At 34.6% G+C, this 23,600-nt stretch overlaps 1 protein-coding gene across 1 annotated transcript; it reads right to left on the bottom strand.

The window, feature by feature from the left end:
* Positions 1-20,592: 20,592 nt before the first annotated feature.
* On the bottom strand, positions 20,593-21,135 carry LOC145675221 (uncharacterized). The gene has a single exon (XM_081745602.1). It carries the CDS (start codon positions 21,133-21,135, stop codon positions 20,593-20,595), a length of 543 nt encoding a protein of 180 aa, XP_081601728.1.
* Between the last annotated feature and the right edge of the window lie 2,465 nt (positions 21,136-23,600).

Here is a 23,600-nt window from a genome sequence, read left to right as displayed (position 1 = left end):
TTTTTTACCAAAAATTTAAAAATTTTTCGTTGGCAACACTGTGATATGGTGTGAGACTTACGTGCATAAACGATGAATGTTTTTTCACCTGAAAAAGGGCTATTTAAAATAGTTAAAGAACTTGTCCACTCACTACAAAGTGATGAGGTTCCTGCATGAGCAATGTCCAATCCAAGTGTTCCATAAGGTAATAAGATCCTCTTGAACAATTGCTGCAGTTGATTTTCCTTCTCTTCCGTTTCTTCATATGTTGAAACCATGCTGTCTTCCTGTGTGAGTGTCCTCCATGGTTCTCCAACGATGAGTTGATGAAGGGAGAAGGGGATTTTTCTTAAAATAACACCAGTGCGAGAAACGAGATATGGTTATAACACCTGTATGATAACTTCACTAGAAAATGCGCAAAAAGCGTTTGTAGGGCTATTAAAATTCTTCTTTTTTTTAAACAGTAATATTTTTTTAAACACGTAAATACTTTTCGTAAAATGTTTAAGTGTTCCGTTTCGATCACTTTATTTGGCATAATATGAAATAAATTTACACACTCAATAACTATTCATAAAATTATTGACTTCAATAAGTATGAAACATCTCAGTAAAAGTTAGTTTTTTTAAATATCGACTTAAAGAATTATCAAACATTGCAATAAAAGTTACTAAATGTCTTCTTTTTAAAATAGCTGTATTTAAAATATTGGAATATGAATGAATATGCAAATAGCAAACATACTAAAGGTACTAAAATATTAAAATTATTGTCAAAGTTTCGATATCACTATAATATGTTTGAAAAATATGAAAATCATTGAAAAAGTAAAATGAATGGAAATGTAAACACATGATAAACTGACAATATGTAAACAAAATAAAATTTTCGCCTGTATGCTCTTTTTTTAACTGTGCCTCATGTTGTTTGGCAGAAAAGAGTGAAGATCGTTTTTAAAATATATAAAAAAAATAAACTTAAGTGTCAAAGATGACGTTCATAGTGATTCCAAGAAACAAGCATTATTCTATATATCAAGAAAAGATTGTGATCTCGTTGACATGTATGAAGAAAATTCTGCACGTCATAAGATCGAAATGACTCTGCTCGTCATGAAAAAATTGAGACTTTTGTCCGATAATGCTCAATGTAACAAATGATTCATTCTGAAACAAAGTTATTAGCTTAGGCCTAGAATAATGGTTGTTGTTTACTTCCAAAAACGTAAACATTGTAGGGTTACCAGAATATGTGGGTATTATCTGCAAAAAATAATATTAATAAAGCGTTGAAAACTATTCAATATTGATCCAAGTTTTTCAAAGGTCTGAATCAAGGAAGTTGACTCACTAGTCCAAACATTCCTGAAAATAAATGGTCATTACGCCATGAATTGACCAAAATCATAGGTGCGAAAATGTGTAATACTACACGTACTTACACAGATAATATGTCATCGACACCTGCGAGGCAAAACTAGAAACGTGAAAAATCCTGCAACCATAGGCACTCACAAAATGTTTCTGTACAGAACTGAAATATAAACATTAATATTCAGTAAAATACACGCATGTTCCCTGGAACATAACGTACGTCTTCCACCCAGAAAAGATGTGTGAACACACAAAATACAAACGCTCTTGTAGCACCGTAAAGATATGTCTCTATAAGAGCAAATGCATAAGACCTGTTAAAAGAAAAACATGGGATACAAACAAGAATATAGTCAACGACATTACAATTTTCTGGTCGGTCTGAAACATCAAGAATAAATTCCCTACAAAACGGTTATGTAATTTCACGACAGTTAAACTTTCTTAGGCGTCTTCGCTTCAAAATATTCAAACTGATATTATTAACGCATTAAAATTCAAAGTCATCGAGCATACGAAATAATTGAAAAAGTAATTTTCATAAAACATTATGGCTTCATGCTGTTGGAAAGAAAGAAAATAAGTTTATTTTTCGGGATCTATATCGAATTCGAATAGTTGCTAGGACATACTGGAACTAAAATATACTTTTCTCAAAATTAATAAAAAACATTACAACACATTAGCATACAAACCCACATTACTAAAAATAGAATTACGGTTCATAAACATTAAAATATTCACCGAAATGTTACTAGACATCAAAATATACTCAAAAAATCTAACCTAAGAATACACATGCTTAGTTACGGGTTACTATAAAAGAAGAAGAGAAATGAGAAACTATATTTTGCGATTGATGGCGGAAATACAGTTAGCTATGGAATATCCAATGGATTAGCCACATCCATTTCTGCAACAGATCTGCAATTCCAGGAAATATTGCCTCCCTGAAAAAATATTTATATTTATCCCCATAAAATATCCTACCCGAAGAAGTTCCCCTACGGTCGTTCAGGGTCTAAAGAAGACAAAAAAATGTTAATTAGAAATTACAAGAAAATATAAAAGTTAAACACAATTTCGCATACATATCAATATGAGAGGAAAAACGACCGTTTACCATCAGAATATCTGTTCATATAGTTCCTTCTTGAATAAAAGGATTACTGCTTTGGTTCGGAGAACATACTATTCACACGACATTCCTGCACATACTATGAACCAACAAGGAAATGCCTGTTTCACTCGTTTAAGGCTTAGCCTACTTTCCGTTCTAAACTTTTCTCTTCGAACAAAATATATCATGTCACATCCTGGAAATTCAAATAAAGTCAAAATCGGGTAAATGACGTAAATGAGGTTCAATAAAATTACAGCAAACACTTCAAAATTAAAACGAAAATCTAAGATTTACACTGAAATATAAATTTAACATTGATTATAAGTGTAAAGTTTCATATTCTACGCATGTGATTACATACTAAATTTTAATTATAAACATACAACTATATATATAAATAACAACTAAAATTTTCTGATCCTGGGCATCTGGATACATTCTTCCTTTTTTTCTAAAAGAAAATTAAACATTAATTGTAAATAACATGTAATAACATATTTAAGAATTTCGGAAGTGGGAAGGTATCCTAAAAGGGAATTTAAAATTTAAAATACTGTAAAATGTATTATAACGCCAAAATATCTTCCCACTGGCTGAGGAACGGAAATCTTGACAAGATTTCAAACCGTTTTTGGATAAGTACGGTCCCTCTACGTATATGATACGTTAATTATTTACTAATAAGTCTAAATTCAAACATCTGAAATGAAAACAAGAAAAAATTAATGACATTAAACTAATAGTAAGTCAGTGATAAGGTTTGCAACATTGGTATTCAATTTTAAGGTGTGACACAGAGTAAAAACCAAAAGAGGAAAATAATCTATCAGCTGTGTATCACCCGTTATCGTAACCATAAACACAAGTAGTTCTAGGGTCTGGCGACTGCCTTATCAAAATAAAGAAAGAAAAACGTGTTATCTGCTCTTTGCTGCACAGTTAAAAGCTGGAAGCAAAAAGGACTTTTAAAACAAATGCGTAGTTCTTCTTTTCGTATCCAGGTGTTCTGATCAAAAACTAAAAGCAAAAAGGAAGAAAAATGAATGAATGTTTATCACCGAACAGTTAAAAGAAAGATGGAAAGAAATGCGTTGCTTTCCTGAAAGAAAATTCGTATCAGTATACAAAATTTTGGTTGCCTTTTTTTCTTTTCTTATGATTACTATTTCTACTTTGATAATTACGGTTTGTTCGTCTATTCTTACAGCGGTTACCTCTCCGTACAAATCTATGCTTAATGTTGTCACACAAGTTGCGGTTCCTGTCAAGTTTCTGATAACTCAAATTACGTGACCGTGATTTACGACTCCTTCTGTTTCTGTTATTGCCTTTTCGAGTGCGGTCTTGGTTCTGATTCCCTTTAAATTTCGTATTGTTTACGCTCCGGTTTGCGTATCTTTGCCTATTGCTATAACTGTAACCTCCTTTGTGCTTTTTTACTCTGTGGTTTGTGACAGCTGTTGTTGTGCTCTTACGACTTCTGTCGTCTACAATCATATGTTCGCAATTGTCACTATTACTACTATTAGGGATGTTATAAGTTTCTGAAAGAATAGAATCACTATTAGATGTGTTACGAGGTTGATTTAGGATGCCTGTCTCTGGTTGGAATTCAGGTTTCTGCGTTTCCTTTTCATTAGGAGTGTTAGTGTCTAGCTCAGGTTCCAATTCCAATGTTGTATTTACACTAGGAATATCAGCCACTAACTAAGGCTCAAATTCCGGTGTTTTGTATCCAGTAGGAACATCTAACTGTAACTGGGGTTCACATTCCGGTGTTTTGTTTTCAGTATTTACTATTTGCTGACTATTTTCACGAAACTCATCCCGTAAACCGTCTATCTTCTGACCTAATTCGACAAAATTTTCTTTCTTTTTATCCAATTTTTGCTCTAACCTAGCAAAATTCTCTTGCTGCTTGCTTTCTCTAGCCTCTAATTTTTGAAAAAGTAAATCTAATTTCTCATTAAATAAAGCTAGTTCTTCTTGTGTGTATGGCATCTTGAACAAGAATAAACTTGAAACGTACCATAAAATATACTATCACTATAGAATATGATTAAATTCATCTGAAAGAGATTTTTTTTCAAATTTCTGGTACTAAGTTGAAAGAGAAATGGTATATTAAAATATTGATCTTATATGTATATTCGAGCACCAACGGTCTCGATACGGGTCGGTAGTTCGGGCGTCATTTATTTGTAATCACTTCAGTTCGAGGTCTCTATTTGGGTAAACATTTATTTGTAACCACTCCGTGTAATCTAGTCGCTTTTCTTGGTTCGTGGTCCTACCAATAAGTATCTTGTTGATACTTGAACTTACCTGGACAGGACGATGAAGGACTTCTCCAAGAAGAGTTACAAACTGTTTCCAAATCGCTCGTCGGTCTCAATGATGAGATGAGCATTAGGCGCCGAGAGGTTCGGGTGTCTCGTCTCGAAAACCTCACGGACGATTAGACGGACATCCAGACCATAACGCACACAAGCATCACTCATACAAACAACGGAAACACACTGGATTAAATAACACTATACTTATTTATTAGAACACTATTATATATAAAAAAAAAATGAAGAGGAATGAACACAACACTGAACACTGAATATGTGTAATAATTTTCGCCACTGAAATCACACTTTGACCTTTTCAGGCAATATAGCCCTTTATATAATTCGGATTTCGCTGTAAATGCTTCTCTCACACCATTGACACACTTGGGGGGTTAGCACTCGGGAAAAGTGGTCTGGATCGTCCCACGATGAATCCAGTTGCTGCGTTAACGATCCTGCAGCGTAAAGATGAATCTTCAGCAAATTAAACAAGAAATTTTCCAAACTAGAATGCTGATGTTGGAGGGCGCGTGTATAACATTTTAAACGCACAAGGTCTGCGGACCTGGGACTTCACTAGTTGGGGATAGCCGTAAGAAAACGTCCTTCACCGGCTAATAGCTTGTGCCCCTTAACAAAAAGTCAGACTTGAAGCTCGACGAGAAATGCGTAGTTACGGCTTCCAGACCTGGAGTCAAACTCTCTGAGCACCGAAGTTCAAGGTACGGGTCGCAATGGTCAATTGAAAAGTGTTGGCACTTCATTTTAAAAATCACTCAGTTAACTCACCTGTATGCACATACAAACAGAATATAGAAAACAATTTATGTTAATTTTAGTCAACTGCCTAAATGCACTAGACACGGCGATAATTCTGGCGTGAGAAAGTACAGATAACAAACTACGAAACGACACAGTTGGTTCCACTTTAGTTGCTGGAACATCTGGTCAGCCCGTATTTCTCTAATCTATTATAATGTTTCCATAAGCGATTAAAGAAAGCACTTAATTCAGTTCCCAATAACTATAGAATATATACTGTGTATATAATGAGTCAGGGAGAAACACTGAAATGGTTCGTTACTAGCTGAAACGTTCTCACTAAAAGCAATGTTTTAAATATATATATGAAAAAAACGATGAAAGACTTCTTTGTCCAATTGTGTGGGAAAGAAGCAATTCCTACCGAAGAAAGAACTTATATGCGTTGCAGAATAAAGTATAAATCGAAAATAATGATCACTTTCTTTACGAAATATAGAGTGTCCACAAAAAATCCTTCTTAACCTGGTAGCGGTTATAATATTATCAAATTATATTCTTACAAGGAGACAGTTATAAATGTGCGACAATCATTTTGGACATGAGTGTACATGCCCCAAAAGAAGATAAGGGTGGCGATATAATAAAATCAGTTTTCGAGAAGAAGTATCACGTGTATTCGATAAAGTCCCGGGATACCATATGAAAATTCTATTAGAGGATTTCAATGCGAAGGTAGGGCTACAGGGTGTTTTCAAACCGGTTATAGGGAAAGAAAGTTTGCAAACGGAAAGTAATGACAACGGGGTTAATTTCGAAATCTTGGAGCATTCAAAAACATTATCGTAAAAGGAGAAAATTCCCACATCGTGACGCTCATAAATACACATGGACCTCCCCAGATGGAAGAAAACACAATAAAATGGATCACGTTTTAGTAGATAGAAGAAGACAGTCTAGGATAATTGATTTCACTCGTTCAGAGGAATCGACTGTGACACCGATCACCATCTGGTAGCAGCGATAACAAGAGAGAGATATCTTTGTTCAATAAACAGAATATGACTGCTCTGTCACTGCTCCTTTGACATGAAATTTGCCACATACATGTCTTTGCTGATTATAGAGACCTGCACGGGCCGCCTATGCTTTTTTTCGGCCGGGCCGTGCTTGGGCGGGCCGACACTGTTATTTCTTTGGACCGGGCCGGGCTTGGGCTGGCCGACACTGATTTCTCTTCAGGTCGGGCCGGGCTGGGGCCGATCAATTGCAATTCTTTAATAATTATTGACTTTCGTTAAACGATAATTGGAATAAAGCCAAACGTTGAAGAATTGTGGCCGTAAAAAATCTTAGAAAAAATGCAATCGCTATTTACAGTTTGTGTTGCTTAGCGGTTCCACTTTCACTATAGAGGATTGCAGGCAATGTGCCGTAAATTGAGCTCTGACCTTGACCTTCATTGAACTCAAAATATAACAAGAAGGGGTGGGAATGTTTTGCCTGTCGCTAAACAATATTGCCATCTTCACTTTATGCTAAAAATCAATTAAGTTAGATTTTTGTTAAAGGGAATGGAGTTTTGGTTCTCTCGATGGCAGGCAAAGTTCTAGGAGGCAATGGTACTATTCGGGAGACAAGCGTGAGGTTGTAAGCCAGAGTTTAGAAAATATTTCGGAGGGTCAGGTCAAATTTAGTACTAAATTTTGAGAACGATTGGGGCTCGAGCTAATTTTTTAAAAAAATATCAAGCCGGGATCGGGCCAAAAACTTTTAAAATTTATCGGGCCCGGGCCGGGCTTGGACCAAGAGTTTTAAAAAACCTATCGAGCCTGGCCGGGCTCGGCCCGAAAAACTCCAAAACTTTTCGGGCCCGGGCTGGGCCGGGCCTATGTACGTTCGGGCTGGATTGGGCTCGGGCCGAAACATTCGGCCCGTGCAGTTCTTTAGCTGATTATACACATACTAACATTATAATAAATACCGGACGAATTCGTTATCAAATTATATTCCTACAAAAAATATTTATAGACGTGCGACAATAAATTTGGACATGAGTGTGCATACAGGTGATTTAACCTGAGTGCTTTTGAGAATGAACTGCCAATATTGTTTAGGAGTTCAGTGCAGCTCGTATCTCGCACTCCTGAGTTCGAGGAGTCTTACTTCGTAACTGTTAGCAGCAACCATGCACATTGCATCGGGCATCAAGTATAATGTTGTGCTAAGAAGTATGCGTTATTACCTAGTCAAGGACCTAGTTATGATTAGCCTCACTCAGTGAAATCCCAGGTTCACAGATCTAGTGCATGTAAGTTATAAACGCGCTCTCCAACATTATCATTCCACTTTGGAAACTACATATTTTTGCTGAACATTAACGTCGACCTCCAAGGATTTCTTTTGGGGCAGCAACCATACTACTTCGTGGGGTCATCCCTAAGTTACTCCCTACAGAATTCCATCCTTTCAAGATGCTACGATCGACGAAGAATAGATGCGTACAAAAAACAAAAAATACTATATGTATATATACGTCTCGTTTGGCTAGAATTATTAATATTTATGTACATAATTTATTAATGTAGCGAGAAGTTTATTCTTTTTAAATATTGTTAAGAAAAAGAAAGAAAAAAAGAATGAAAGATAGAAGGAGGAATTGGTAGAGGAATTGACTGTATTTACTGTAACTATTGACAATTGTGGATAGAAAGAAAGAGCTATGTGCGCGAACTTGGGGGCGGAGCCTAACTTGCTAATCTTTACCAGCCAGCGTGACTCTTGCTTCCGCTGAGTAGTTCTTTGATATAACCCTGGTGGTTTGTTTCGTTGTTGCGTTCTCTGCATCGTTTGCTTGTGGTAGCTAGCCTATTCGTTTGAATGGAGAGAGTGGGCCAACTCGAAGTTCCGTGCCAGTGAGCTCAATACTGTTCATTATTCTTGGGGAATTGAATGCTGTATTATATTTTATAAGTTGGAAGAAGTTTGTAGTGAATCGAGAAGGATTTGGAGAAGAAGAAAGAGAAATTGTTGAGGTAAGAAAGTTACGGAGCCGGAGAGGGATTTCGGTGGCCAAAGAGGGCAGTGAATAAAAAGTGATTATGAATCCCTCTGATTACCGCATTTTTAGTGCTCCAAGAGTTACTTATATTTGCGATAGCTTTCTCAATTGTTTTTTTCCCGGAGATTATTTTAAAGAAATAAAAAAAGAGAATTATTTGTGGTGACCAAATCCGATTATAGTCTATTGCACAATGGCTGGTTTTGACCTTGTTTCGACCAGTTAATTGCCAGAATTGCCCGTGTTTAACCTTTCATTCCATGAGTAATTTAATTATCGGGATGGTTCAATTTAGTTTAATTTTTGTGGGAATATCAAACTGGCACTGAACAAAGAATTGCTCTATTTATTGGTAATCTGTTCAGTCAAAAAGGAGCCAAGGTTTCTATTGATGGGAGACTGATTGAAGGTAAATTTGAATAAACTATACAGAGATGAGTGATAAATTTGATTTCAATTAAATAAGTAGTCATGTCACGTGATCTATGTTAATATGTGAGGTTGTCCGTAGAATTCATTCCATACTGGGAAAATTTCGCGGACCTTTGCTTTTGTTAAAATTAATCCTTACGTTCCTCCGAATTAAGTGGCGAAGTATATGGCTGAATATTAACAGGGACTACATGTATGAAATTTGAACCGTCGCTAGATCCAATATTTCATTATTTGATCAAGTTTTTCTTTGCAGCTACTTTATTCTGGTTCTTATTGAGATTATAATCTTTAAATTCAATCAAATGAACTATACTCGATTTTTCTCCAGTTGTCAAGGGTCAAGATTTAGTATTTTGACTAATGCTCAAAATTAATAGTAAAAATTTTGAATTATTATTAAAGACAAGATTTATTCTATGAAATGTATGAAGACTGGTATAGAGAAAGATTCATTATTTAGAATGTGACGATAGAGATTAGAGGTTAGAAGTAAATTCTGTCAGAGAAGAATTCCAGTTTAAGTATTGTTGAAGTTTTCCTGAGAATTCATAAATTTAAATACAGTTTTTTTCTAATTTTTTAAGAGAATTGGAATTTAAATAATATTTGGAATCATATGCCAGAAATTAAAATAATTTGTTGGAATTGGAACAAATGATTTGAAGACTAGATAATCGAATTTTACCAGATTTACATTGAGTTGAAAATTTTAGTTATCTCTAATGGTAAATGACTCGTTATTTAAAATGTGTATATGTATTATTCAAACGTTTTAGTGCAAATACACCACCCTCACATCGTTTGCAATAAAATTGTTATTTATGAAAAATAGAAACATTGTATTTTAATTGTTTTATCTGTTTGATATTTTTGATGTGTTTACCTTGCTTGACATGTTTGGTGTAAAATATCGGATCGATTGTCTGCTAGTTGCATCGAGATGGATTAGTGATGTGAGACAGCCCCAGCAAGCTCGCTCTGCCAGACTTTATCCGGGTGAGCCCAGATTGAGAGTTTGAGTTTAATTTAGTTGTTATTTTTTGTTTTTTCAAATTCTTAATTTGGGTTCGGATCGAGGAGGCTAGGCAGAAGTGGGCGTTACATGCCCCAGTGCTAGTTCCCTAAGTGCATTAATGGTGTAAGAAAAGTATTTTTAATGGAATCCCAAGTATAATCTTCCATTCTAATATATAAAAGTCATAAAGGGCTATACTGCAATAAAAAGCAAAGTGTGATTTTATTAATGAAAATAATTATATATATATTCAGTGTTGAGTATTTGTGATTGTTTTTCTACTCCGTTATTTTTTTTTTATTTTACAGTATTTTAATAAATAAGCATAGTGTATTTTAATCCACTGGGTTTTGTTGTATGTATGAATGTCTGTATGCGTTGTGGTTTGAATGACCGTCTGATCGTTCATGAGGTTTTCGAGACGAGACTACCGAACCTCCCGGTGCCCAATGCTCATCTTCTATGCGGGCAATTTGGGAACGATTTTGTAATCCCTTTTTGGAGATGTCCTTCAACATCTTACCCAGGTAAGTCCAGGTCTCCGAAAAATACTCATTGGCAGGACAACGGAGAACAGACCCGGAAAGCGGTTATATAAATAAATTGACCCCCGGGCAGCAACTCGACTTGGTGATTCCATGTTCGTGGAGAAAGGGAAATGCACAGCAGAACCATACATTTCAGAGCCTAGCCGAACGGAAGTACACATTGGTATAAACAAATTAAAGAAACACAAATTTCCGAGATTAGGCGAAATTCTGCCTGAGTTAATTTTCGCTAGAGGGGAAATTTGTGGAACAAGATTCTCAAACTCATTCTCATTATCTGGAAAAAGGAAGAATTACCACAAGTTGAAAGAATGTATCTTTGTTTCAATTCACAAGAAAGGCGACAAAACGGATTGTAGTAATTTTCGAGACATTTCTCTGGTGTCAACATCTTATAAAATCCTCTCAAACATTTTATTAGGAAGACTGATCGCATACTAGGATGAAATTATTGGAGATTATCAGTGTGGATTTGGAATGAGTCAGTCAACTATGGATCTGATATTTACCATTCGACAAATACTCGGAAAGAAATGGAAATACAGTATCCTGATTCATAAATTATTTATTGATGTTGGAAAGGCTTACGACTCAGTTAGGAGACAAATATTGTACAACATTCTTACAGAATTTGGAAGAATTTATAAGAAAAAAGAAAGAAAAAGCTAGTTAGATTAATTGTGTTAACGAATCCCAAAGTAAAGTCCGGGTAGGAAAATTCTTGTCCACTAGCTTCCTCGTGAGAATGGTCTGAAACAAGGAGATGCGTTGTCGACATTATTATTCTACTTTAATCTGGAGTATGCTATAAGGAAAATCAAAGATAACAACCAGGCCCTAGAGCTGAATGGTATTCACCAGGTTATGGCGTATGCTGATGATGTAAATCTGATAGGAGAAGACAGGAGAACAATAGGAAAAAAAGCAGAGACATTATATATGCTTGCAGGTTTAGAAGTAAATGCTGAAAGACATTAAATACATGGAAGTTGACTGTGATCATAATACTGCAAATTATGGATGCAGCAAAGTATCAAATATTATTTTCGATAAAATGGATACTTTAAAGTATCGAGGTTCAACAGATCAAAAACATATCGACGAAGAAATTAAATGTCGACTGAAAGCAGGGAATTCATGTTATTATTCAGTTTAAAATCTTTTATCGTCGCGAATTCTGTCGAGGATTTTGAAGCTCAAAATATATAGAATGATAATCATGCCTGTTTCTGTATTGTTGCGAAACATACTTTAAGGGAAGAACGCAAACTGAAAATATTTGAGAATAAAATGCTGAGACGAATATTCGGACCCAAGGGGAACGGCAATCGGAAGGTGGAAACTTCATAACGAGAAACTGCATAATTTACACCCTTCACCAAACATTGTTGTGGTCATCAAGTCTAGGAGTCTCAGCTGGGCAGGTCATCTATCAAGAATGAAAGAAAGCGGAAACACTTTCAAAGTTTTGATGGAAATCCATTCGGAAACGTGCATTAGGAAGACCTAGACGCAGACGGAAGGACTATATTAAGATGAGTCTCTCAGGAATAGGAATACAAAATAAAAACTGGATTCAGTTAGGTAAGGACAGAAGTCTTTGGAGATTTTTTATGTACGCGACATTGAACCTCTGGATTCTATAGCCCATAGAGTTAGTTAGTTGGTTCTTAAACGGTAAAAATATTTTGTGAAATATAACTAAAATTCATAAGGTTTATGTTTTGTCTTTATGTAGATAGATAAAACAGAGCACAACTGTTATGTATGCACAGAAAACATATCCTGGCGATACAACTAGTTGATGGAGAAATGATCCCAATAAATTCCTCCAAACTGGTAGCATTTCATATGTCAACGAATAAAAAAATCACCGGCACTGATTAGTTGGGTTAAGTTTTGACCCTTTTAGCCCATACTCTACGATTTCGAATATGTCATTATTCTCCTTGTTTTCCTCCATTTTTAATATTCAAACAGCAGCTTGCGTGTGTCTCTTCACTCCTCTCATTTTCATACTTTCATTCTCACCATTGTGATTAATCTGATTGGGTAGAAAAGCGTGATTAACTAAGCAAACAGGTAGCAACGCTGAACACGTATTTCAAACTTTGACCGTTTCCGATTTTAGAAACGCTGCTGCGTATACTATAAGACTTCTTGATATCTTGTATATCACGGAAAGCAAGAAATTTTTTAACAAATCCTTGCAAAGCGACAACAATGTTGATTTAATAGGGCGCCAATTCTTTTAAGGGGGCTAAGCGTCTTTTACTCTTTTCCGATCCTTTTCTTTCTTCTTGCTCTTTCAGTGCCCCCTTGCTAACAGCGCCCGGGGAACTGGCGGATCAAAGACGGCGGAGGGGTGATCGTCCCCCAAAGGTCTTTTTTCACTTCCAGCATTTATCGTTGGGAAATACAAATATAACCTTTCACCAGACGATCGAATCTGGGTGACAAGCCTAGCAGAGTCTAATCAAAATGTGTGGTACTTAATAGTACATAAAACAGACATATTTGAATTGTGACTACTTCTGACTCTAGTTCTGAGACGGTCATCATAAGCCCCAACAGAGCGAGAATATGATTCATTCGTTGGAAGAACAGCTGGAGGAAGGAGGAGAAGACAGCTCACTCTGAACTAAAAATGTATATTTTAAAATTGTATCCCAGAAAAAGGATATGGATAGGAATTCGGGTCCCGAAACTTCAATTACCTTTACCTTGAATAAAGAAAAATATATGTCCGTTAACTACTAGATCAACCAATAGAGCCGTGACTTTTGGGGCTCAACGAATAAACTTAGGAAGGGACCAGGGACTCGCTTTGACTCTTAATGGCATTTCATCTTTAGTTGGGAAATAACACAAGCCTGTTATTGTAATTCATATATAAAAGACAAAGTCCTGAGTGAATAACTGATCTTCGGATAGGCCAAACCGCTTAAGATTGAAACTTGAAATTTGGTCAGTTAATAAGATTTGTGACGTAGGGTATCACTCAGGAAGGATTCCTTTTTGGAAATTCGCAGAAAGGAAGGAGGAATGGGGTTGAAATTAATTTAATAAATGGTCATTTCTCTGAATCCCTTAAATTCAGATGCTAAGATGCTTAAATTTTTACCAGATCTGGAAATACCCCTTTGGCCTTTATGTCTCATTTAGAGCTTGGTATTTCAGTCCAAGAGAGAACTTGGTATTTCAATTTCTCATTTAAAATAATTTGACACACGTTTCAACGTTTCTTGATACTTTAGTAAAATGGGGGGCAAAAGAGGAGGAAAGAAAAAGGGGCAGGGATTTGAATTATTACAATAAGATATCAATATCTAAGAATTTTTGAAGGTTAAAAACATGAAATTTGGTTTATGGACTTCTCATTAAAATAATTTAATACATATTTCAGCGTTTTTGGTATTTTACCTAGAAGGGAAGAAAAGGGGGCGAGAACTATTATTATTATTATTATTATTATTATTATTATTATTATTATTATTATTATTATTATTATTATTATTATTATTATTAAGATGCTCATATTTCGAGATCCCTTTCTGTTAGAGACATGAAAGTTGGTAGTTTCTTTTTCATTTAAAATAATTAAACATGTATTTGAGCGTTTTTTGCCACCTAACGTAGAAGGGAAGAAAAAGAGGTGGTTCACTAGAATGCCTTAATCGTGTTTTAATTTCGTGACGCAGTTTTAATTCAATCCAATTCTATATGAAAGACGCAGAAGGAAGAACGCGAAATATTGTGCCACAGTAGCACGTAGGAGCATTTTCTATATTGTGCGATGCCGTATGCAGAGGAAATTAGGGGTCTGGGGCGAAACCCCACCTGTAATATAATTTTATTGTTGTATGCATAGTTATATAGCCTATTATGTTTCTAAAAGCTGCATTTAAGAAATTACCTAATAGAGCCAGTTCCCTGTTTGTAGTCTGGTTTAATGCTTTTTGTCTTTACATACTCAATTATACCACTGCAAAAGCGGTGTGTTTGCACAAAATACTCTATACAGTGCTCATGATCCCGAGTTCGATTCCCGGTAGAAGTAAATTTCGAAGAAAAAAGCTTTTCCGGATTCCGATATAATCAGTAAGTGCACATCTCCTCTAACCGCCATGTCATTACCGTGGAAGGTTAAGATCATACAAACCAAAATACCCTATGCATACACTTTTGTAACAGTATCCACCATTTGTCTTCTTACTCCCTCCTGTTCAGGGTGAAAGATTCTGAGTGTACCAACAATTGAATTCCTGATACAATCAGATTTAAATGCAACAATTGAGTACAGAAAGCAACAAGTTATACGTATTTTGTTCTCTATTGGTAGAGACACGATTTTTTGGTAAATAAGAATTCGTAATTTCGTTATAAAAATATGCTTAAAGCTGGATAAAGTCTGTGAATAAAATTTTGATGTAAGAACTCTATTTTCCTTCGCAATTACAATTAATTACCTTTCATTTCACCTTAATTTCCGCTCATCAATCATGACATGAGCTCATGCATGACTATATTAAAGAATATTTAAGTGTTTTTGAAATAACACTAAGCATTCTTATAGAACAAATGTATCATTTAAAGGAAAAAAACAAAGAGAGAAAATATTAATTTAAAAAAATACTTTAGTGTTCTCGGTTTACTTATGCATATAACGCGTAAGCATTTTTCAATGTTTTCTGGTGTTAAATTTATTGTTTGTCGGTAAGTATGTAATTGTAAGAAGAGAGAGCCCTCTTTATTCGAAAATGATAATGTACATTAGTTGGAGACAATTTCCAGCGATTTGTGAACACTCACCTAACGTATCTCGCTCACCTAACGTATCTCCTTCCACAATATATCCACTTTACCAGTAGATGCCGTTTGGAGCTCATTTTGTAACTGGATGTAAAATTTCAAAAATTCATGGGAATTCTCAAAAATGAGAATTTTCATCACATTGCTAGAGAACTTACCATCAAGGGTTGCAAGTTTGACCTGGGGAAGATGAAATAATGATGTCAATGTCTTAAAGATCTCACCAGCTGGACTCACGGTCAAGTATGCAGAAGGAAAAGATAATGGTAATGAATAAATCGTAAAAGCGTCGAAAAAATTGTCATTCTCGCGTAAATGTCGTCAAATATCGAGAGTTGTTGCTAATTTCGATACTTCAACAGAATTTCGCTTTTAATCGCGAGCGCGTTATATGGCCTAACAAATAGTGAAAAAATGTATATTCTAGGTAAACAACATTTTCATACAAAACTGACACATTTCGCGTTTTCGCATGCCTCCATAAAGTCATGTCTCTATCTATTGGTAATTTCGTTTAAAGGTGAGATTTTTTCAAAATTAAATTTTAATTTGCATTTGTTTTAAAATCTGATATTGTCCAATAATATCGCCAGTCGGTATGTTTTAGGAAATATAGTTTGGGTCAAACGTACCAAAGAAATACCAATTATACTTGTTACCTTTATCTCAATTGATATCAAATCGACTGATAACGTAATAAAACTATTCCAGTAATACTTAACAATTCTAGCATAAAACAGTCTTTATGGTTGAAAAATAGAAATGTAAACTCGCATAAAGAATTGTATTAATTTATTTTCATTAACTTTAAATAGAAATCCAACAATAATAATTTTGAGTTTAATTAACGAATATAAATCCTAGATTCAACAAGCAACTTGAAATTTCTATTTTTTTAAAAAAAAGTTCAATAAGTTAAATATTTTCTCATCCCAATACTTCTGATTAATTAAGTTCAACAACTCTAAACACAATAATCAAGTAATTGCAAATTGTCCTTTCACAATTTTATTTAATTTATCAACCAATATAGCAAAAAGCAACCAAAAGTCAGCAATCAATGGTTACCCAAGTTTACTTTAGAATCAAGATTCTATGCAAAATTACACAATAAATTAGGTAAGAAGTAATTTTTTATTTTATTTTAATCACGTTTAGTAAATTCAACGTCAGAGAATCTTCAAAAATATCAAATTTGATTCTTTAATCTTTAATTATTATGATTAAAATACTAGTTTTAAGTCAATTATTCAATTCAACGAATAACGAAATCAAAATCCTAACAAATCAATGCACAAAATAAAGACGTTAAATAGCCATTCAATATCAATGCACAAAATTGGGACGTTAAATAGCAATTCAATATCAATGCACAAAATAGGGACGCTCAGTAGCCATTCAATATCAATACACTAAATAGGGACGTTAAATACCAAATCAATATCAATGTACAAAATAGGGACGTTAAATACCAATTCAATATCAATGCGTTAAATATGTTGAAACTTCATTCAATGGAGAAAACTGCTGAACAACTCGGACTGCAAATTATATCAAACTGAGAATTCGAACAGACGACCACACAAACGTGAATTGGACAAGGACAAAGGAATATTTTACGGGTTTTACTACTTTACACTTACCGTAATCAGCTCCCAATGGTTTCCCTTTCTCTGGCTTCAAATGTAACATTCAACTAAAGGGTACTTCGAACAGACAATCTTCCATGAACGAAAACTAACAACACCTCAGCAGCAAAGAAAGTTTCGTCCTTTTTTTACAGTTCACACAGATTACGAATAACAACTCCGATATCGCCTTTGAATTCCTCCTCTATCAAATCAACTCTTCTCAGCTCTACTCGGCAGGAACCTAAGTCCAGACAGTGACAACGAACGTTCACGGTTGAATCAATCACAGGTTCCGTTTGACGCTCTAACTATCCCCTTCCCATTCTGGCTTGCAACTGAAGCTACACTAAACGACCTTCAGTCACAGGCAGAAGCGCACGGATACTCTATTGAGTGCTGACGTAATACATACAATCGTTCTTTCTTTCTCTTTGCCTTACACTCTGAACAATTTACAAACAGCATCAATTTTATTCTTTTTAAAAATTTAAATATTCATTATTTCAATTCTCCTTTTTTCTTTTCTAAGAAAATAACAAAAAAATTACACAATAATTTAGAAGAAGAAAATTAACATCATTATTTAAAGTCTCTCATCAAACAAAGAACTATTTCTTCCTTTTTTGCTTTTACATTTCACCCCCGTTCATGGGCGTCGGCAGGGTTTCCAGGAAATCTGCATGGATACAAACATTTCTTCTCCAAACTTCGTCCACAATTATTTTAACCTCTTGTGGCCACCAAGGCACGCCATAAACCTCCCTGGCCGAAGGAGAAAAATTCTCTGGAATTTTTCGGGCAAATAACAATCCTCCATACTGTAAAACTCACAACAAACAATAAGAAAGGAAAACACATTAAAATTTGTTTAAATTTTCATTACATTACAATCACTTAGTTCTATTATAGGCTAGCCTAAAAATTTTGATTAAAAATTTGTTTCATCCATTACCTTTCATACATTCTTTGAATACATAAGACCAAGAATTCTTGGACCATACATTCTTTGAATACATGGTCTAAAATTCAATCAAATTATTATTTACAATAATCAATTTCTAAAAGAAACTTACAAATTACAATCTGTAAAAATATAAAAATTTTGTTTTTCAATTCACTAATAATAACAGATCAATTACACCTTGATTTTTCAATTAACAACCTTACATATTAAAATATTTCTTTATGAATGGATTCAAACTTAGATCGAACTTAGATTCAATTATTCTGACGCCTCGGAAAGAATTTCTTTAGATCGGTCACATGAACTCTTTTAAAAGAATTCTGATCAGTATTCAGATTCGACACTAAAACAGTATTTGGAGTTAAAAATCTTCGAATAATAAATGGCCCATCCCATTTATCACTCAAAGACATTGTAATCTTCTCTGTCAACGTTGACTTACCATGAGATCTTATGAGAACTTCATCACCAACTTGAACCACCACTGGGCTTCTTAATTTAGAGAGTACATTCCTTCTTTTAATCCATGCCATTTCCATATTTTTGAGAGCATTTTACCAAGTTTTTGATTTTTCAAATTTAAACAATTCTGGACTATTAAGCTGCCAGCGATTTTCCAAAAGGGTGTTAATCGGACGTCCTAAAAAAGTTCCCCCTGTACGGCTTTTAGACCAGAATGCTCACAGAGATTCAGAGAAAACTGTATCTCCGGAATATATTTCGACCAGATGTTTTGGTTATTAGAACAATAAGCTCTCAAAGAATATTTTAGAGTCTTGATAAATCTCTCCGCTATATTAGCTTCCGCATGGTAAGGACTTATTCTAATATGTTTAATACCTAGACTAAACAAAAATAATTTGAAATTCTCCGATACGAAAACTGAAGCATTGTCTGTAAAAAAGGTCTCCGGAAAACCTAGTCTGCTAAACATTTCTAGTAGCTTATTACAAATAATTTGCGAATTCAACACTCTCATTTTTTCTAGAAAAACAAATCGAGACGCGTTATCGACTCCAATAAGTAGAAACTTATAGCCATTAGAGACAGGCATTGGTCCAATAATATCGATGATGTAGTTCTCACAAACTCTTTCAGAAAAATTTGATATCAAAGGACCCATTTTACTTTTATTATAATCTTTAACTTTCTGACACTGAACACAAGATCTTACGTATTAAGTAACATCTTCCACAATAGTATCCCACGTGTATTTTTTCATGATTTTCTTAAGTGTACGATATGTACCAGAATGTCCACCTGACAAAACTTGATCATGAAAATATTCTATTACCAACATTTGTAAGTCTTTCGGAATATATATTTTATATGGACAATTAAATGCTCTACTCTTCTTCATTAATATACCTTTGTTCAGGATGAAATTTCGCACATTTTCTCCATAATTTATCCTCTCTATAATGTTCAATAATTCCGGATCTTTTCTCTGTAGAACATCGATAGGTTCTTTTACTAAAGGTAAATTCCAAGTATTTGCGATCTTCATATTTCTTTTAATTATAGCCATTCCTACTGGCACATCAACCTGAACAAATTCAAATGGGTCATAAACTCTTGTTAAAAAATCGGCAACAATGTTATTTTGCGACCTAACATGTTGAACTGTAAAAGAAAATTGACAGAGTGTCTCTACCAATGGTCCATATTTAAGCAATCTTTTAGAGTTTCCCAATATCCAAGACAAATCTTTATTGTCCGTGAAGACTACAAACTCCCTACTGAGATAATGTCTAAACCTATTTATTGACTTAACCAAGCTAAGAAATTCTATTTCGTATATACTCCGGTGTTTATCGGCTTCCGTTAGTTTTTTAGAATAAAACGATACGGGTACGAGTCGATTCTCACTATCTAATTGTGACAGGCAAGCTTCAATCGCTTTCCCACTTCCGTCACAATGCAAATAAAAGGTTTTATTCAAATCCGGAGTTCTTAATATTACATTATTTATCAAAATTTCTTTTAATTTATCTAATGTTTTCTGGTGTTCTCTTGACCATACAAATCTTTTACGCTCCGAACGTAATTCACTTATGGGAGCCATGATTTCCTGCATCCCACTTACGAACTTGGAATAATAATTGAATAATCCACAAATTTTCATAACACCTCTCCTATTTCTAGGAGGTGGTATGTTTTTAATGGCTGCTATTCTTGATGGATCTATTTCAATGGATTCACCATCCGCCACAAAACCTAAATACTTAATTTTCTTATAAAAATAAACTTTTATCCGGCGAAATGGTAATTCCATTTTCCCTCATTCTTTCCAATACCAAACGCAAAATTCTTTTATGTTCTTCCACATTTCTACTAGCGATAAGGAGATCATCAAAATAACATCTTACACCCTCATCTTTAAGATCTCCAAAGACCTTTTCCATCGCACGAGTTAACAAACTACTTCCAGTCTTAATTCCAACAGGAACTCTGGTATACTGGTAACATCCTTTCGGAGTTACAATTGTGGTAATCTCTCGCGAATCCTCATGGAGGGCCAACTGAAAATATGCCTTACGGCAGTCTTAGACACTAAACATTTTCTTCCCTGCAAGGCTCGTTAAACACTCCTCCATATTAGGAGACGGATACATATCGTCTATGATCAAAGAAATAGCTTTGCAGAAATTTCCTACAACACGATGCGTATTATTTTTGTTTTTTACAAGAAAGCAACTACTTTCGAAATTAGAGTGATCTACCTCAACCAGAATTCCTTGTGAAACTAGTTCCTTAATACATTCATCAAAAATCTTTTCCTTATTTTTTGGTACTGGAAACGGAGCTTCTTTAAAAGGTTTCTTTTCCTTTAGGTACAATTTGGCAACAAAATTTTTTACACACCCTATATTGTTTGAAATTACATCACTAAATTCCTTTCGAATATCATTCACGAATTCCTGAACGTCTTTATCCACGCATTGTTCTAAACCATTCGAATTTTCCCTACTTTGTAACCTTTCGTCTTTCTGTTCTAATTTCTTTAAGTCTTCCTCAAAATCAGAAGCAAATGATTTTTTATTTTTCTTAACAAGTTTACAAAACTTGTTAGATTGTTCAAGGTCCATATCCGAAACTTCCGAATCACTTTCCACTTTTTGGATAACATTCACAAGATTGTTTCCTGAATTTCCCTGAACTGATTCACCATTTAACAACACTGAAGCTAAATGTTTACCTTTTCCTCAGTTTCACTCTGATCTCGAGTTGGATCTGAATTGTCCTTTTGATCGTTCCTAATTTTTGTCATTTTCTTTTTCTTATTCTTCTTTTTCTTATTCGAACAATGTCCATCCTTTCTTTCATATGAATCTTCCCTTTGCACTTCAATTCGATCATCATTGCGCACATATCCTAAATCTAGACTAGTCGCTGGATTTGGATTAACATATTCAAAATCTCCATTCAAATCCGAAAATGTTTTCACAGAAGAAAATTCCAGTTTAGGAACACCCACTAAACTGTCCTTAACAAAAGATCCATCTAAACGATGACTACCTGATTCACTTCTAAACGAAGTCGACCCAAAGTCTTGTTTTTCGGTTTTGTCAAACATTGTCCGAAGTTTCCTCAACTGTTCTTCATTAGGAGCATTAATCTCCAATAATTGTTTTTCGATATTGTTTATTTCAATATCACATTGAATTGAACGATCACACTTACTAGACTTGTCAGAATTCCACTTCAAAAACAAAGAAGCCATCTTCTGACCCCCTTTTGTATCTAATTCACGATGTTTACCAAACTGGCCAACACGGTCTCCGGAACTAAACCTCGAAACACCACCATACTTCCTGTCTAAATGTTTTTCCATCTTATCATCATAAAAAATCATAACTGATTTCCTGTTATTCCTTAACAAAAGTTTATTTCTAGAATAATCAATGACGGAAAACGTTGTTCTCAAAAAGGGTACACCAAGTATGCATTCACATGGTAGGTCGGCCACTACCTTAAAGGTTACCAATTCAAACCACCCTGATAAATTCACCATAACACAAAGTTCCTTGCTAACATGATATTCTGATCCCAAAGGAGCACGAATCATTTCAGGCAAAGTTTCTACAAGTTGATGCTCCAACTCACATCTCCGAACAAATTCTTCGGTTATCAGGTTATAGGAGGACCCACTATCCAAACAGATCATCACCCTTCTATTATTAATTCTTCCATCCACAAAAGAAGCTATAGAGTCACTCGTCTTCGGAGGAACTACCCGATTATTCGTTCTATTAAGACGTTCAGGCATCGTCAATGGCATTCGACTTTTACTAATTTCTTTTCGATTTTCATTAACCCCCGTACTAATTTTCTTTTTATTAAATCCCAAAGAACTATTATTTTCAGATTTAAAGGATGGCCCTGTCATTACTGAAGCAGATGCACCAGATTTAACCCCCACTTTCTTCATATACTCTAATTGTTCTTTAAACTGATTCGCATATGTGTTACAAACTTCTGTCAATTCACTCAAAGACTGAGGTAATCGATTAGAAAACAATTTAAACTTTATGGAGGGATTCATCCCATCCAATATAATTCGGATTATCTGCCCCTCACTACAACTGAAATTCAAAACATCTGAAGAGCAATAAACTGAAGAGCAATAAACATCTTCTATAAACATATCAACCCCTTCATTTAATTTTTGCTTTCTAAAAATTCTCTCGGCCATTAATAAATGTCTAGCAGTACTTGATATAAACTTATCTACTATTCTATTCCGAAAATCCTCCCAAGAAATATTTGCACTAATTGCATGTTGAACTTCGATTTGAAATTCACCCTCACTTTTCGATAACAAAACTCCATACAAAACTCCAACCGGATAACTATATTGTTCCATTAATATTTCCAAAACCCTCAAAATTTCAAATATTAAGTTACTGTTTCTTCCATATATTTTGGTAAATCCCTTAATCTTGTTCTCCAATGATTCTAATAATTTCTGAAAAGTATATTTATCCATATACTTCAACGCTACTCCAGAACTTGCAACGTTCCCTTGACAATTCCTAGTATCTGAATTATTTATCGGAATTGAACTAAAATAATTATAATCTTGAGGTAAATGCCTTCCAGTCCTATACCTTCCTATAGGTGTTGAGTTCTTAATGGCCGAAACCCTCTTATAATAATCCGAAAGGCGATAAAAATTTGACCTAGTTCTAATTTTGTGAAACTATTTCAGGATTTTCATCAGATAACTGAAACTCGACCTGCCTTGTTACGTTAGGAACACAGTTACCAACTCTAAATCTATCTCTATTCATAATTTCATTATGATATTCCGAAGGTCCCGGAGTTGGAGGTTGAGCAACACGACTAAGGTTGGGAAAACATGAATTTTCTGAAGGTCTTGAAGTTGGAGGTTGAGAAACACGACTAAAATTGGGAAAAAATGGATTTTCTAAACTGCTTCTATTACTATTAGAATAAGAATCCAATGTATTAAATACTAAATTCTCTTCTCTATTATTTATCTGAAAAAATGAATTATGGGGAGGGGTCAAACTCATAGGCATACTCGCAA

Source organism: Thermobia domestica, chromosome 18 (genome assembly GCF_964235325.1).
Source record: "Thermobia domestica chromosome 18, izTheDome1.hap1.1, whole genome shotgun sequence".
Classification (NCBI taxonomy): Eukaryota; Metazoa; Arthropoda; class Insecta; order Zygentoma; family Lepismatidae; genus Thermobia; species Thermobia domestica.
This window is presented reverse-complemented; position numbering and strand designations above follow the sequence as displayed.